The sequence below is a fragment of the Marmota marmota genome, unplaced genomic scaffold (assembly GCF_001458135.2).
Source record: "Marmota marmota marmota unplaced genomic scaffold, marMar, whole genome shotgun sequence".
NCBI lineage: Eukaryota > Metazoa > Chordata > Mammalia > Rodentia > Sciuridae > Marmota > Marmota marmota.
The window spans coordinates 7,511,715-7,529,991 of record NW_025999983.1 but is presented as its reverse complement, the minus strand read 5'-3'; the positions used below and the strand labels follow the sequence as shown (position 1 = coordinate 7,529,991).

At 46.5% G+C, this 18,277-nt stretch overlaps 1 protein-coding gene across 2 annotated transcripts; it reads right to left on the bottom strand.

The window, feature by feature from the left end:
• Positions 1–7,858: 7,858 nt before the first annotated feature.
• LOC107153184 (mas-related G-protein coupled receptor member H-like) lies at positions 7,859–17,359 on the bottom strand. Of its 2 annotated transcripts, none has more exons than XM_015498692.2 (2): positions 17,214–17,359; positions 7,859–11,987 (listed from the first exon to the last, which is right to left on the bottom strand). In XM_015498692.2, the coding sequence occupies exon 2, from the start codon at positions 11,954–11,956 to the stop codon at positions 10,949–10,951; it is 1,008 nt and encodes a 335-aa protein (XP_015354178.1). In that variant the 5' UTR covers positions 11,957–11,987; positions 17,214–17,359; the 3' UTR covers positions 7,859–10,948. The 2 variants fall into 2 exon arrangements, with proteins under 2 accessions (XP_015354178.1, XP_048661845.1); XM_048805888.1 differs by lacking the exon at positions 17,214–17,359 and adding an exon at positions 12,778–13,230.
• Between the last annotated feature and the right edge of the window lie 918 nt (positions 17,360–18,277).

The following is an 18,277-nucleotide window of genomic DNA, read 5'->3' as shown; positions in this document are numbered from 1 at the left end:
GCCCCCGTTTCCAAGAACAAAGTCTGATGGCACAAGCAGAGAAGGGGCTATTTGGACAGACCTGGCAGAGCTGAGGGAAGAGACCCCATTGTCCCCATTCCTGCATCACTCATTTATTCCCTTCAGCAAATGCTGACTGAGCACCATACTGCGGAGGCATTGGGCTTGGCCCCAGGAATCCAAGGAACAGCAAAACCATCGAGGTCCAGTCTCAAGGAGCGTGGGCTAGAAGCCTAGGAGGGGAGCCCAGCGCTGAAATTAACATTCAAGTCATTTCCTACAGCGAGAGACACTGGAGGAAAAGCAGGAGGTGCTGTCAGAGCAGAGTGACAACATAGTATGACTGTGGGAGGGCAGCCTGCCTGCAGGGTCACCCGCACTGAGAGCTGGGGCCTGGTGGGTTCTGGCACTGCTGATTCTGCCTCAGGAGAAGAGCGGGCATCCTGGAACACGGGTGTTTGAAGCCAGTTTTTAGGTGGCTGAAGAGAGAACAACCCTGCTACTGCCTGCTCTCTTCCCAATGCCACCTATTGAAACCTTGTGTGTCTCTTCTGTCCCCCTGGGCATGCGTTGGGATCCTTTGCTTGGCACCTGGGTTTTGGCTGGGACTGGAGTTCACTGGGCTCCCACCCTAAGTCTTTGGTCCACCAGGGCTGCCACAGTCCCTGGGTCATGGTGACTTCTGAGCCCATTTGTCCTGAGAGCCACTCTCTAGCAATTAGCCACCTATCTCAGAGGGCTAGCCCTGAAGGCTGTGTTTCTCAGGTGACATGCCTGCTGGTGTCAGCTGGGTTTAGTCAGTGGGAGGCCTTGGAGCAGTGCAGGAGAAATGGAGGAGCCCGCATATGTCACCCCATGTCACCCGCCCTCTTGGCTTCCTGGGCAGCACCCATGTATCCTCCTGGCCTCAGCAACAGCTTCCATTCTCTAGCCCCTCCCCAGGGGGCCGAGTCCAATGTTGCAGGCTCTGGGGGTCCTCACGTCCTGTCTGTCCTTTCAGCCCTTCTGTCATCTACAGAACCAAATGGCCCCGTCCGATTCCTGCAGGTGGTATCTGTTTTCCTGACAGAGCTGCCTAATTCAAGGGTGGCCTCTCGCCCATCCAGTGTGACTTCCCTGGTTATGGGTTTTCCCATGGAGGTTGCCCTCAGGGTCCTGCACTGCCCCCAGGAAGGTGCTCTGGAGCCTTTTGGCTCTGAAGTCCCTCAGCCCATTGAGGCTTTTCTTCTGTAGCCCCCCTCCCACCCTGGGCCCCCGGCCTGCCAGCCCCGGCTTCCCGCCAGCCTGGTTGCTCGAGCACTTATCTCTGTTTGGATGGAAAATTGCTCCTTTATCGTGGTGTATTTTTTCCTACCCATGATTTCCCTGTCAACTCCGCAGAATCCAGGAGGCCTGCTATGGAGATGCCATGCCAAGTCGTCAGAAATGTGAAAAAAAATAAACAAAATAAAACGTCTCCGAAGAGCCAGCTTTTGCAAATCAAGAACGCTTTGGCTTCCATGCAGTCGACTCTGCTCCGTCTTTCCAAAATTCTGTATAAATTAAGCTCAGAAGCCAAGAATGTGACTTTTTGGTCAAAGCTGTAGCCTGCCTTCCCCTGGGACAATTTACGTCCCTGGCTTTGATGGATGGTGGGCCTTGATGGGCGGGGGACAGGGAACCTCAGTTTAGAAATATCCAAAGTTCATTCTCTTAATATTGCCATTTTACAAAGGAGGAAACAGAACAGTTTTTGTTCCTTGCCAATCAACTAAGGACAAACCAATATCAATTTTATTTCTTTAATGTTTCAACAAACTGTATTTCATTTCCTGGTGTGACAAAGACAGGCCACTGTGCTTGGCAACTTTCTCTTACCCTCTGACTTCTCTCTCATAGGTCTAGGAAGAGCAAAATGAAAATACCAGCTTTGCATCGCTACAACAGAACACCAGAGGCAATTAACCTAATAGAGAAGGCAAGCTTATTTGGCTCACAATTTTGGAGGCCACACTGGCCTGTTCTCTTGTGAGGATGGGATATGGTGGGAGGTGTGGGAACAGCAGTCATCCCTGAGCTGCAGAGAAAGAGATCTATGCTGGTCCCACAATCCCCTGTGAGGGCTGGCCCCCAAAGACCGGGAGACCTTCCTCTAGGCCGTCTCCCAAACCTCCTCTACCTCCCAATATCCCCACCCTGAAGGACCAAGCCTCCAATCACGACAGACCCTCGGAGGACCTGCAGACACGTCACAGCCGTGGGAAAGCCTTATTTGCTCAGTCCCACTCTGGTTTTAGAAGCTCCATTTCTCTGAACTCAACCTGGTCAGTTCTTCATTCCAGTGCCGTCTCGTGTCGTCATCACCATTGTCACCTCTGTGCCCATGTTGTCCCAGGGAGCCCCTTCCTGTTCCCTTGGCTCTGCTGCTGCTGCAACACCTGATTTCTAAACCGAGCTTCCTCGCTCCAGCCAGCCCTTTGCTCAGATGCCACTTCTACGAGATGCTGTTTTCGTCAGCTTTTTCATCACTGTGACCAAAAGACCCCACAAGAACGATATTAGAGGAGGAGGTTTATTCAGGGCTCTTGATTTCAGAGGCCTCAGTCCCAGGACAGCCAACTCTATTTTGGGGGGCCTGAGGTGCAACAGAACCTCATGAAGGGTGTGGAGGAGAAGAGCAGCTCAGGACTTGGCCACCAGGAAGCAGATAAACAGAGAGGGGGACAAAATGCAAACCCTAAAGTCAGGCACCCAGTGACCCACCTCCTCCAGCCAAGCCCAGCCTGCCTACCATTACCACCCGGTTAACCATTCAAATGGATTAATGCACTGATTAAGTTAAGACTCTTAAACCCTAATCATTTCACCTCCAAATTTTCTTACATTGTCTTATGCATGAGCTTTTGGGGGGGAACCTCATATCTAAACAATAACAGATGCCATCCCTGACCACCATAGAAACATAATAATACCTCTGTCACTCTTTGTCCTTTTTCTCTACTTATTATTATTTTTATCTGCAGTGCCTTAAACAGTGCCAGGCACATGCAGGGCTCAGTGGACATCTGCTTAATGAATGAGAGCCTGAGAGCTATTCAAGAAAAAAGCCACAAAAATAGGAGTGGGTCCGGAAGATTCTAATAGGCTGCACCTCAGTCCTGTGCCTGAGTTGTGGTGGCCATGGGGTACAGAGATGAACTGTGCCATGTCCTCTGCTTCCCACACAAGCAAGAGGCAGAATGGTTTTGATGCCAGGGCAGGAAAAAAAGAGCCATTCAGACTAGAAAGATGAGTATCCTTCTAAATTATTTTTATCATAAACTAGGAGCACAATCAGTAGATAACTGACCCTACAACCTAAATTGTATAAGAAGAATGATTTTTAAATCACCTACATTAAACTCAAAATGGTTTTGTTTTGGCACATAATTCGCCCCTATTTCATCAGTCCGTATCCAGGAAGGGTATGCAGCAGGGGAACTCATGTTCTCACTCGGAAGTTCACCTGACAGTCTATTCATTTTTGGGTTGATGTGGAAGCCACTTTCTCAGATTCAAGCTTTTTGCCAGTGCATTAAGATTTTTCTATGATCATGATGGGCCATGCTGACTCCTGCTCTGGAAGTCTTCAGGGTCAAGTCTGAGATGGGCTCTGTGCTATGTACCTTCATTTTTTGTTCACAAGCTATGGGAGAGCCAGAACGGTTTTCTAAGTAAAACCCCAACTTGACGGTAAGTGCTTCTCCGTGTACTGGGTGTTCCATACACAGATGGAAAACTGCTGTTGTGAGCATGAATCTTGGTTAGGCTTCTTAATTTTCCCAAAAGTTTCTCAATCCCATCAGCTGATCAGTTAATTTTTGAAGTTTGTGTGTCACTGTTGGCCAACCCCAGAATCTGTCTTGCCCACCAGGATATATGCGGGCTGTTTCTGCTCAAATTTGATCAAGTTCTCACCTGGAAAAAATGTACAGCCATAATTTGAAAGACTAACTATGCATCAAATTCCTTAGATATTCTGTTAATTTCATGGACAGTTAGAAAGCCATCTACCCCACCACCCCCCTAGAATTACTCTCTGCTTAATGAAAGGAGGCATCAGAAGTGTCCATGCAACTGAATATTATTTGGCAATAAAAAGGAATGAAATACAGATACATGCTGTAATATTGGTTGAAAACATGCTAAGAAAGAAGTTGGTCACAAATGACCACACGTTGTCTGATTCCATTTATAGGAAATGCACAGAATGGACAAATCCATAGAGACTGGAGAAAGATCCACAGCTGTTGGGATCTGGGGTGTGATTGCCAATGGGCATGGGCTTTATTTGAGGGGAGAAGAAAATGTTCTAAAACTAGATTGTGGCAATGGTTATGTAAGTCTGTGACTATTCTAGAAGCCATTAAACTGTACATTTTAGATGGATGACTTTGGTGGCTAGTGAAGTAGATCTCAATAGAGGTGCTTAAAACAGCCAGAGCTGCATTTACTGTAGGGTGGATTCTAAGCCTGTATCCCCCGGAAGATCCACGGCAGAAGCCGTTCAGAGCAAGCGCAGCCTGTGTGTCTCCTGCCTCCTCCACCAGCCCTACCCAGGAACCAGGTGGCCTGCAGAGAATGCCAGTCACTCCCCACCAGCCCCAGGTTTTTCTTTTTATTTTGACTGCAGAAAGCCCACACCCTGTACCTGATGCAATGTGACGACACATGACCGTGGCCACACATGACCGTGGCCTGCATGTTCACATCTTTGTTTTCCCCTTGGCCTTCATCTCCGGTGCTACCTGTGCTTTTCTGATTTCCACTGTTACCCATTTCACTTTCCATTTAATTCATTTGCGTCAGCCACTTCATGCCCTTTGGTGTGTGTGCAGATCAAGTGAACACACCTCCCTGTGGACATCCTTAGAGATGGGACTTATAATGGCCTCCTGAGCCTTCCAGCTCCTCTTAGGATGGATCTGGAAGGTGAACCACAGTTAGTCCTCTGTAATAGTTGGGACAGAAAATAACCCCTTGCACTGTTTGGTTCTGGAGAAAGGGTGGCAGCTGACTGGCCTTTAGATAACCTATGTGCATGAATGCCTCAAGACCCTCTGGACCCAGAGAAAAGGAGACTTTGACACTGAGGACACTCCACATTGAATTGCTCAAGGGCTGGTTAGGAACTGAGCACTTTGAGTTTTGTGTTTTCAGCTGAGAAGAAATTAAGAAATGCCATTAAAAAAAATCTGGTAGGTTGACAAGTTTGCATCATGTATATCTAATAGTTTTGTTAAATCCATCTAGCAATCCTACCCCCAAGAGAAACAGCTACCTCTTTAAAAAGTTCTGTACTTTTAAGAAAGTGATCAAAGTTCAGGAAGGGATCATTTCAATTATTTCCAGAAGGGTTAGAAAGATGACAAGAAACAGAGTATTGAAAATCATCATTAGAATTATTTATTAAGAACAGAAAGGCCAAAAATAGGAAACATAAGAGGGTTTTACACTGGTCAATGTTGTTTTTGTTGTAAACACAACTGCTCTCTTTTTTTGTGTGATGACAGGACTTTTTTTTAATATTTTAGTTTTTAGTTGTAGTTGGACACAACACGTTTATTTCACTTATTTATTTTTATGTGGTGCTGAGGATCCAACCCAGGGTCTTGCATGTGAGAGGCAAGCGATCTACCGCTGAGCCACAACCCCAGCCCATGATAGAACTTTTCTACAGAAATATTCTTTAGAAATTATTCAGTGTGAGGGGCTGGGGATGTAGCTCAGTGGGAGAGCACTTGCCTAGCATGTGTGAGCTCCACATAAAAATAAATAAACAAAATAGAGGTATTGTGTCCATCTACAGCTAGGAAAAAATATTCAGTGGGCAAAATATTATTGTACAGAACTTGCATTCTTCCTTCCTGGTTTCTTTCCAGATATCTTTGAAAAGAAATAACCAAATAGGATTGTTTTCTTTCTTTCGTCTTAACTTTGATTTGACTTTTCCTTGCAATTGATTTTCACTCTCAACACTTCAATGCACCCCAGGTGAGATTCTTCTGCCTAGCCCTGAACAGCCTTTGTGGGGTCTCGGGAGAGTGAGCCGGCGCTGGAGCCACACAGACGTGTTGTTGGTGGAATTGCTACTTGAGGAGAATTTGAGGGAAACTTCCTGATACCTTCCCTGAACTTGGTTTAGTAAAATGTGTCCCACCCTGTCACCTGGGCCCCCACGACTCTGTTTGCATCGGGAAACCAAAGGTTCAGTCAAACCCCACAGGTGATCCCCAGAAGGCACCAAGAGTGGAATTTTAAAAACTGTCCACAATGGTCCTCACTACTGACAGTTGCTGTGACAAGCCCTTCTGATAATGGATGCAACATCCTTCTGTGTCCTGGGAGGCAGATGTCCACATTGTCCCCCTCCACCAGCATGAAGAAGCAGGGGGCCTTGGGGACTCGGGGAACTTGCCCAGGACCACAATCAAGCATTGATGAGCTAGGAGGGATCTGAGCCCAGGTTTGAACAGCCCTACACACACACACACACACACACACACACACACCCCCCCCAGGGGACAGAATGTGGTGGAGCCCACCAACCCCTAACACATGTGGTGACTCTGAGGGTGCCATGGTTGACGGAGTGGGCAGGAGCTATTGGATATGGAAAATGAAAAACCCCCAAATAATGAGGCCTGGGAAAAGGGAATGAAAAAGCCAGACTTTCTCAAGGTAAATCTCTTTCAGATGCTGGACGCAGGCAGGGGAAAAAATGTGTCATCAATCCTAAAGTGGTAGTCTCTAGGGAGCACTAATCTCTTCCAAGATAATGCCTCTCCAGGTGCTGGCCACTGACCTCCCCAGCCCCAAACTCAAATTCCTCAGTGCCCAGACTGACATGCTCACTAAATCACCCACAACCTATATAAGCCCAGTCCCCTCCTTTGTTCAGTGGCTCATTTTCCACCAGGAAAGTGGGTCTGTTCCCATAGGTGTGGTCCCGATCCTGAGTAAAGGCTGAAATGATCTATGAAGTGTGCATCCGGTAAGCCCGTCTCTTTGTGCTAATGTTCTGCTGAATGAACTATGATTTGGTGGCACTAGGACTGTTCCAACAATGATTATCACCAAATATAAATTAGGATGTACTTTAATAAATACAATAGTGGGTTACTATCCCTTAAAATATGGAATGCTCAATTAAACTGAGGAGAAAAATATTGGGCCGCTAGTGGATGAATGGGTGGAGACATGGTGGGTAACTTATAATCACACTGAGTCACACAGACACAAATGTTAATGTCTAGCCCATAAACGTAAAAAATGTTCAGAGTCACTAATAATCAAAAATAATAAATTGAAGTCACAGGCTATAATTTTAGCCTATACAAACAGCATAGCCTAGAACCAATACAATTGCAACTTTTTCTGTATTCTTTTTCTTTTCTCTCTGGGGGTTGTGGTGCTGGAGGTTGAATCCAAGACCTCATGCATGCTAGGCAAGTGCTCTATGACTGAGCCACACCTCTAGCCAGTGTGACTTTTCCAACTAGCCGGAGTGGTAAGAAGGGCACACACAGATGCTGCCAAGAGGAGAAAGGCCTGTTTTTACCCTTCTGGAAAGGTCAACAGCTTCACACCCTTGCTCTGTCCTGCAATGGAGGGTGATCTACTGGGGCTCATTTTCTATGCTGAAAAGAGAACTTTCACCCCCTTTTGCCCTTTTGCCTTTTGTGGATGTCACAGAGAGGGTGTCTTCACCAAGAATCCCAACTGTAAATGCAGCCGTGCACCCTCTGGATCCCTTTCTCATCAAAGAAGCAGTTGTGAGGAGTAATAGCTATACATCATCCTCAGAAGGAAAAGATGCCGTTCTCCATCCCCAGACACTCCAGAGGCCCTGTCAGAGCTGGGTCCTCAGAAAGCATCGCTTCTTTCTCTTGGCAGTTGCCTGCCTTTACAAAATCGCCCTTTGATGGGATGTATTTGGCTTACCCTGAGAAGTGTACATTAGAAACCTTCCTACTGCACTTACGAATGGGATGTCGTTGAGGACACCTCACCCCACGACCTCCCAGAAAGAATCAGGAAACAGTGTACGTCTGAATACCTATGAAACCAGAAGCTTGACACTTATTGCTAAACTTTTTTTTTTTTCTCTTTGCTTTGACTTCCAGAAAACTCAGAAACAAATGTATGGACTTACCTTTAGCAATTGCACCAGCCCTCATGGGAAGTGTCTGAGCTTTCCAATATGGCTTTTCTTTCCTTACTATATTTACCCTGTTCCAACCATCTGTAGTTATTATTTCAACCTCTAGTATTTACTTTGTTTTGGTGAACCACATCAATGATGGAGATATAAATAAATATAAGTTAAAAATATCAAAAGAAACATTCAAAAGCTCCTGTTAGATGTCAAGGAGGCCTTCTGAAAAAGTCTGGAAACCACAGGTCAGTTCTGAGAGCTTTTCACTGAGACTCTGTCCTTGTTCTCACACTGATTCTGTGTCACTTTTAGAGCAAATATTTGATTTCATGTTCTGTATTACTGGGAGACCTGAGAAACCTGGGCATCTCCCAGTGTAGACTTGATCTCTGTTATTGTTTATTTAAATAGGAGAATCCATCCATAAAATATCTTTAGTTCCTTATAGGAAAGGTTTATGTCAGCTATTATTATATTATTTTACATTTATATATTTGTTTATGGACCAGATATTTCTTGAGCGCCCGCTGTGTGTGGCACAGTTTGTGATCCTGGGGAAGATGCATAATAACTCTGTAGGAGTCTGGTCCCTTCAGCTCTCAGGCTGGGAGACCCTGAGGCCAGGGCTGTGACTTACCCACTGAGCAGTCTCAGGCAACTAAGAGGCCTTCAGTTAATGTTTGGTTAAATAAATAACTGATGAATGTAAAATTCTTCCCCAAGCCTTGCTTTTCAATTTTTTATTTTTTATTTGACAAATAATTTTTTGTATTTGTGGGATACAATGTGATGTGATCTATGTATGCATTATGCAGTGAAGAGGACAAGCTAATTAACATATCACCACCCTGCAGACTTTATAATTTTGTGTGGTGTTTTGTTTTGTTTTTGTATTTAAAGGTTACCCTTTTAGCAATTTCCTTGGTGGGGGGTGGGTGTTGTCATTGTTTTTGTTACTAGAAATTGAACCCAGGGCCTCGATCATGCTGAACAAGTGTTCCACCACTGAGCTACATCCACACTTTTAGCGATTTTGAAATATACAATACATTATTATTAACTATTAACTCCAGTCACCATGCTGTGCAGTAGGTCCTGAAAGTTTATTCCTCTTAACTGAAATTTTGTACCCTTCGGTTGCCACCACCCAGCCTCTGGTAGTCCCCATTGTGCTCAATTTGATTGAGCATTCCATATTTTAATCATTCCACTATTGTATTTATTAAAAGTACATCCTAATTTATATCTGGTGATAATCATTTGTTGGAACTGTCCTAGTGCCACCAAATCATAGTCCATTCAGCAAAATCTGAAGGTAAGTGGAATTAAATTTAAGAATTTGTTACATGATGATCAGGTTGGACTGCAAGATAATTCCAGTAAGAAAATGGCTGGATGAGCAAAATTTATAAATAGTCTTGGAAAGTGCTGGGGCTTGGCTTAAAATAGTGAAGTCCATCCAGAGGGCCTTGGGACCACAGTGAAATGTTTGCTTTGTAATAAAAAAAGAAAACACCTCATTCCAAAAAGAGTTGGCAGCATCTCAAGTCGGGTACTCAGAACTGAATTGAGAAATGAGGGATGGTGGGCTGAAGAGATGGTGTAATAGCCGTGCGCTGAAATTCTCTAGAAAAATACATGGTTTTGTTTTGTACACATTTTGCAAAGAAAGTATTCTTCCATCTGTTGTATTTTATGGATGTATCTATACCACAGATTAAGGGAAGGAAGGAAGGAAGGAAGGAAGGAAAGGAGGGAGGGAGACAAAAGTGAAAATTTCCATGTTCAAGCAAAGCTTCAGTGATTCTTTTTGAAATTCCCTTGCTTTTTATTTTATTTTTTAAATTTTCATAGTACTGAGGGTTACACCCAGGGCTTCACACATGCTAGGCAAGTGCTCTACCAGTAAACTACATCCCTAGCCACTTTTAGTTTTATTTTGAGGCAAAGACTTGCTACATTGTCCAGATGATAGGCATGCGCCACCAAGCCCGGCAGTTCCTGCTCACTATTACAAGACGACATTCTTAAAGGACTTATGGGATAGCTCTCCTATCCCCCAACGCATCTCAGGATGAATTCTTTTTTTTTTTTTTTCTTTTTGTGGTGTTGGGGATTGAACCCGGATGAATTCTTAATATGTAAATAATAGGGACACTTCTATAGGACAGGCTGATAGTCCCTTGTAAGTATTCATAGTCATCTTTGCGTCTCCAACAATTCACATTCCTTTCTAAGAAGAAAACGTTTCCCTCTGACTAATCAGGAGCACAAGGTTTGAAAAGAAGACCTAAGGGAGAGACAGTGGGGAGTGGTGTTGAAGACATTAGTGCAAACAGTTTAAGATATCACCTCTCAAAGACAGTCCTGGGTATCATGGGTGCAAGGGAGGGCTTGGGGTCGGGTTCTGCGGGTCCCGTTCCAGCTGGGCCTTCCATGCTCCGTAACTTTACTAAACCTCTGGGAGCCCCACTTCCTTCACCTTTCATGGCCGAGTAACAGTGTTGAGTCCTAAGGTTGTTAAGAGATGAACTGAGACAATGTGTGTAAAACGTGGGGCTTGGTGCCTGGAAGAGAGTAAGTGTCCTAAAAGGTTAGCTGTCACGAAGCCACAGGGGCCAGGTGGATCGTGGGACTGCATGTCTTGTTGCTATTACTAATTCCCAGGAGGAACAAAGGAACTGATTTTTATCTTAGGTGAGCTGCAGGTGGGAAAGCAGAGAGGTGTTTTCAGAACATGTTACCTTTTCCCATGGAGATAGCTTCTGACCCTCAAGAGTGTCCTAAGGACCTCGAGGTCGGAGAGGAAGGGGCAGCGTTCCCACCTGAAGTTGGCTCTGGCTTTTCCTCAAAGACCTTCAGCAGCGCTTCTTTCAGGGACTTTCTACTTTTCTTTCTCCTAAGACCTCCCACCACGAAATAGACAATTGGATTCACACTGCAATTGATGGTGGACAGCAGGTTCAGATAGGGGAAGAACTTCCACACAGACTCATCGCTGGGGTTGGAGTAGTAGACGATGATGAACAGGACCTTCATGGGCATGGCGAAGACCAGGAACAAGACCACGGTGGCCGTGACGATCACATAGAGCTTGGCCGGTTGACGGGACTTGAGGTGGCAGCAGACCTGGACGGAGAGGATCAAGTTGGAGAAGATCATGAGAGGAACGAAGACAAGGAAGGTCAAGACCCAGGAGAAGGCATACACGTATCGGCACTCTGGGAATCTCGGCTCCGCTGCCAGAAGGCAGAAGAAGTTTTCCAACCCCGATACCAGCACCGAAAGAGCCCACAGCAGTGCGCAGGCCACGGCCGACTGGTGCCTCGGGCGGCGGCACTGGTACCAGATTGGGTAAAGCACCGAGAGGCAGCGCTCCACGCTGATGGCAGTGAGCAAATGCAGACCCGTGTTGTAGCCGAAGATCATGAGGAGGAGGACGTAGCTCAGCAAGGTGTCATCGTGCAGGTGGAGGCTGTCCACCAGCTGGAAGATGGACGAGCAGAGAAGGACCATGAAGTCGGCAATGGCCAGATGCAGAATGTAGACAGTGAACGGCTTCCTCTTGACGCAGAAGATGAGAAACAGTATCAAGAGTCCATTCCCAGTGACTCCGGGGACACAGATGAGCAGGGAAAAGTAGACATGGCCGTGCTCTCTTTCGGCCTCTGACAGGGGCTCCCTCACCTGCTCTGATGACCAGGTTGTTCCATCCAGGGAGTCGTTTCTGGGATACAGTGTGGATTCCGAAGGATTCAGGGTCACTGTCCATGGCTCCATTCTTGGGGATCACTGGTTTCCTCCTGCACACCTGTGGTCAGAAATGGAAGATGGAGCTGATGGTGTCATTTGCTGTGCATCCCACAGTGAGTTGGTTTTTGAGCCTCCCTCACAGTGGTGTGGGAGGATGTGTGCTGCTGTGTTTCCCGTCTTCTTCCCCCATTCCTCTCCCCTTCTGTTCTCTGCCCAGGCAGATTCCACTGTGATCTCCGGGTTTCCTCCACTGAACCCAAGACTGGGCTTCTAACCTCACCTCCAGCCATTGCCTCCAACCAGGATTCTTTCTCTCTGGCCCTGTGGAAAAACCCACTGTGTTCCTAATTTGTCCCCTGCCTTCCTGAAAGAGATTTCTAAGGGTTCTTACCAAAAATAGAGGACAGAGCTAGGAGAAAGGATCCAAAATAAAAAAGGATAAAAAAACATACCAATGATCAAAAGCCCATGCAAAAAGAAGTAAGCGCTCATGGTTGTGTCTAGAAACTTCTGCCCCATCTCTCTCTTGAGATACTCTTCCTTTCCCATGCCTTGGCTTTTGTTTATAATATCCACATAACCCCCCAACAGTTTCTATGCACCAGTAAACACAATTAACAGCTGTTTGTGTCTTTCTCTCCTGTACATTGGGGGTCATCCTCTTGGGCTTAGCTGACAGGACGATCCAGCAGCCAATAGGAGAGACAGGGGGAGAGGGAGGGAGGAAGAAAAGAGGGTCGCTCTGTTGAACTGGGGTTCAGGGGACAAGGGCTACCTAGGGTGGGCGGGCATGCAGGATTGTGGGGTCAGGGCCCAGGACTGCCTGGTCCACACTTCTCTGTCCTTACCTGGTGTCCTGGTTGCCTGAGGATTTCCTGACCCCAACCCACTGAGACATGGGTAGGAACAGGATTCAGGGAAGGGCTTACAGGGCTTTCTAGATTGTTTCTCTGTGAACTCTTGACAGCAAAGGATAAGCCGTCTCATCTTGACAGATGGGACTGTGTTAAGAGTCACTTGTCAGTCTTCCTTGGAAACTTGGAACACATTTTCTAAGACTTGGCTGGATGTCCAGGACAGCCAGTGAACCTTAGCTATAACCAATTGAGATACTATGAAATATGTATTTGGTCTTTTCTCTTTTCCCGGCATACACTCCTGAAATCCTTGGAATCTCCAAAGTAGTGTGTCTTTTGCATGCTAATGAAGTGGCTGGTGGCTGGCAGCTTCAGGATATGGCTGGTCACTGAAAGACCAAGGCAGGATGAGAGGATTGGGACTTTTAGCACCATCCTGCACCTGCAGGGGGGGGGGAAGAGGGGTTGAAGGTTATTGATCATCAATGACCAATGATGTCACCAATCATGCCAAGGTAATGCACCTCCATAAAACCTGGGAGGACAGGTCCTCAGAGCTTCAGATTGCAGAACACACGGAGTTTCCCAGAGAGAGTATGGAAGTCTGTGTCCCTCTAGACCTCACCTCATATACCTCTCCATCTGCATCCTTTGTAACATCCTTTAAAATAAACCACTAAATGTAAATGTTCCCCTGAGTTCTGTGAGCCACTTGAGCAAAGTAATAGAACCCAACGAAGGTTCAATCGCAGGAACCCTGGTTTATATTGTGAGACAGAAGCACAGGCGAAACTTCCTGGGGCTTGGGACTGGCATCTGAAGATGGGGAGCAGTGTTGGGCACCAGTCCTCAGCTGGTGCCATCTGACACTGTCTCCAGGTGGATGCTGGAATTGGAGAACTGACTAGAATTGGAGGACACCTGGGAGGTGTCTGTGGCTGCAGAACCAATGGCTTGCTTGCTGGTAGGGAGAATCCCCAGTCCTCTTGGGGTCCCAGAAGCCTTCTGTGCGGCTTGCTGTAAGTACTGAAGGAAAGTGGTTTGCTCTCCCCATTCATAGCTGTGCAAGGGGGAAACAGCCTCAGCCAGGACCTGCCCCCCTCTGGCCTCCTCCCACCCTGGGCTGGCTTCACTTGTGCCCCTTCTTGTCTCAGACCCAGTAGTAGCTCTGGGGTTTCCCTCTCCACCACCACCAACCACAGTGGCTGGTGAGAATGTCCTTCTACCCCTGCCTTCCCCGCTCCTCTTCTCCCCAAGCAGCCACAGGGCCCCAGGGCATTCCTGTGGCTTACCTTGTAAGGCTTCATGGGAAGAGAACGGGCAGGAGAGCCAATTATTGGAAGTCTCAGAAGCACACTGTCCCTCCTGTCTCAGGCAGTCTGTGGCTTGGCCCTTCTCTGAGTCTTTCCTGCTCCTTTTCTACAATCTACATCTTCCCCTCTTACTCTGGCAAACCCAATCCACCCTGGAAGAGGAGCCTCTGCTTCAACTTCTTTTGCATTTTCCTGAATGCTAAAAATAATAACTACTTATTTCACAAATTTTGCAAAAAGAAGAAAAAAAATCAATTTTCCCATTTCACCACCCAAAGATAAATTCTTTTATTTTTAATCGACACATAGTAACTATACATGTTTATGGGGTATGCTGTGATTTTTCTATACACATTTAATGTATACAATGTGTAATGATCAGGTAAGGGTCAATGGTTTATCTGTCATCTCAGATATTTATCATTTCTTTGTGTTGAGATTCAAATTCCTACCTATTGTTTTTGGGACTGGGGATTGAACCCTGGGGCACTTAACTACTGAGCCACACATCACCAGCCCTTTTTATTTATTTTGAGACAGAGTCTCACTGCATTGCTTACAGCCTTACTAAGTTGCTGAGGCTGGCTTCAAACCTGTGATCCTCCTGCCTCAGCTTCCTGAGCTGTTGGGATTATAGGCGTGTGCCACCATGCCCAGCTCTCTCTACCTATTTTAAAATATTAAATTATTCATTGTCAACCCAAAGATAACTTCCGTTAATTTGTTCACATGTCTTGGAAACTATAGTCTATGTAGTTTTACACCTGCCTTTTTAACTTAATATCATATCATCAACATTTTGTTTCTATTAAAATTTCTTCAAAAATATGACTGCTGATGAATGACTACATAATGATATTTAATCTTTTGTTTATTATTTTTAAAATAATTCCCCTATTAGAAAACATCTGCAGTTAATAAGCCTCCATAATTTCAGTAGAGGGTGTACCCTTGTATATCTGTCTTTCTTGTATCTCTGATCACTTCCTTGGGACAGATGATTACAAGAACAATTACTCATATGGGATTTTAAGGCTCTGAGACAGAAAAACATAGTGGTCATGACCATGGGCTTTGGGATCAGAGATTTGGGTTTGACATGCACCTCCAGGTTACTAATTATCTGACCTCAGGCAAATTGTTGGTCTCTTCAAATCTCTGTTTCCCTGTCTATACAATGGAGATAATGGTGGTACATCCCATGAGTGTTGAGAAGACTGATAATCTCATTCTTTAGAGAGCTCCTACGCTATGTCCCGAACCAGAGCAAATGTTGAATGCATGTCAGTCCCCACTCCGACCATTTTCAAAATAATTTGTTTCCAGAAGCTGCTCAAGAGGGAGCTTGCACAATTTAACCTTTCCTAAAACAAGGCATCTTCCTAAAACAATACAAAATGGAGAAGGAAAAATTGACATCTAAATGTTTTGATTGGCATGCCTAATGATTAGTGAGGTGTACGTTTTCATAAACCTGTTATTAATGTTTTTTGTTTCTTCCTGGGTATGTCGCTCTGTGTTTCCATTTTTCTTCTCAGGTGGGGGCCGGTGTTCTCAATGACCTGTAAGAATGCACCAGCTCTTTTGTGCTCTTCCTCCTCTCCACCGGAAGCTCAGGCCCTCGGGCCAGCAGCTGGTCCCCAAAAGGGGTGAACGTTGATCTTTCCTCACCCAAGCTCAATTCTCTTTCCTTCTTTCCCGTCCACTAAGTCAGCAGCCACAAGGACCCTGCCAGGGGCCCAGGGCAAAAGGAGAGCAGGAAGGGAAGGAAGACCTTACAGGGGTATTTTCCCACCAGGCCAGTATCCCTGAGGGAGCTCCGAGCAACAGTCTGCCCAGGGCCAGGCCAGGCCGGGTCTGGAGGCCCTGCAGCCCTGTGTGGTGGCCAGCGCTGCTTACAGCGCGCCTAGAAAGAAATATGAACAAATAAGGGAACGGTGCTCTCTGCATAACACGGCCCACACTGACTTTCTGCCTGGACTCAGTGCATTAGAAAACAAAAGTGTCCTTCCTCGAACTTTATGTCTTATTATTCTTAGTGGTGGGAGTGAGCCTGGATTTAAAAGAAAAATAGAGTAAGAGAGTAGAAATAAACCAAGTAAAATTATGCTTTACATGTGTTAGGTGTTTTTATTGTTTTTTTCATGTGCTTGTCAGAGGAGTCCTGTGAGGTCAGGGTCATCCCCATTCAATATGGGCATTGAGGACTTCGGGCTCCAGTGACCTGCCCCAGCTCTGCAACCTGCTGTCATAGCCTCTCCTGGATGTAGGGGTTTTCTGATTTCACTTCTGCCCCCTGTGTTCCATGCACCCCATTCTCCCATCTACATCATCCCTAACTGTCCCTAGAGATTCTGGTGCACAGAGGGGTGGGAGGGCCAGCAGGTAGGAGCAGTTCCAAGGAGAAGCCCAGTTCATCCTGGAAGTGGGGTAGAGTTTGCAAAATCTTCTATGAAGATTCCAGTGTGTTCTTGTGGTCACAGGGGGGCAGTCACCTTCTTTGCAAAATCACCCCCATTTCTGCTTTTGACCATGTTGTCTGAAACATGTTATTTATTGGCTTTTCCAGTGTTTACTTTCAGCCTCTCTTGGAGACTATAGCATTCAGGCAATGCAAGCAGCTCATATTTGTGTGACAATGTTACAGTGAATAATTTTACAATGAGTATGCGGTACTAGAGCAGTACCACATTTTACTATTGGTTCTGTTTAAGTTTTCCAAATGATACCAACACTCTGTGTGTGTAGACCCAGTACTCTGCACACCACACACACACACACACACACACACACACACGTGAGCATACCTACACATGCACAGGACAGGAGGGGACATCCATGAAATGACAGGAGCATTTAGGGGAACAGTTAGGTTTTATAGATATTCTTAGGGGACACTCTGTGGTTGCAGCCAGAACAGAATGCTTCTGCTTTAGAACTCAGCAGGCAGAAGGTCAGGGCCCCATGAAGTAGCCCTGGAATTTGGGATTCCCTTAGGGTGGGCTCTCTCCTCCCACCCAGTACATCCCCTTGCTGAGGACTGGGGAGGAAGAGCCCTCCCTACAAACCAGAGTCGCTGTGATCTTTCTGCAGGGAGTGAGTGGGAGTACTCACCGGCCAGGGATTTGGGGTTTTGTTGTGCGGAGCTACTTTGGTGATCCCTAGTTCTTCCCTAGGGCCTGTTATTTCTGCAGATCCTTGTCCAGCAGACAAGATTCTTGAAGACTGGAAGACCGCAGGTCAGTCTGGCAACAGTCTGTTCTCAGGGTCTTATTTTGGCTTCAGATCTGGCCTGAAGTCCTGTTGGCCACGCTGGAGGACAGAGGGTGGAGCCAACCCTCCTCTGAGTCCTGTCAATCAATTAGATAGAGACTAACTCACCAGTCAGGGCAGTTCTCCTCAAGTCCCAGCCAATCAGAAAACGCCCCATTCTGCTCCCCGACAGTGAGCCCAAGACATTTCTTGTGTTCAGATTTTACTCTTTTTAAACGCGTGTTGTTCTGCACACCTGGCACTGCGGGCTCGGAAAGCCTTTGTGTTCCCCAACATCTCCACACCAAGGACAACCTTGGGGCACCATGCTCCTGGCCCACCAGCTGTGGCAGGTGCGTGGGTCGGCGAGGCCCACAGCAACCAAGGCACATCCCACCCAGATCCTCACCACCCCACCTCTCTGTGGGTGGTAATGACCAAAGGGCATGGGGTGTGGGTTGCAGAGTGGGGGGGGACATTCCTGGGGGATTGTCTTTGCTGGTGACTGGAGAAGAGGCGCTGTCAACCCCGCTGCTCCCCACCTGTTCTTTCTTGGGGTTGCAGGGCTCACCTGTGATCATGAGATACCAAGGAAGGGGATGAAAGGAGGCCTTGCAGAAGAAACTGGATTCTGACAGGACAGCTCCAGCAAGGCTGGTGCCACCAGCTCCGGTGGACCCATGTGGAGCCATGTTTTGATGGTGTCACTGTGGTCAGCTCTGATCCTTATCCCTGAAAAACCACACCAGGCAGGTGATTATTTTCGACATATTTTTAAAAATCAATCAGTAGGGGCAGAAGACAAGCTCCCTGCTGTGAGTGATCCCCTTTGTGATTCCCCTTTGTGAACCCCTCCCCTTGAGTGTGGGGAGAACTTGTGGCTTGCTTTTAATCAATTGAAAATGGTCAAGCTGAGAGAACCCTGT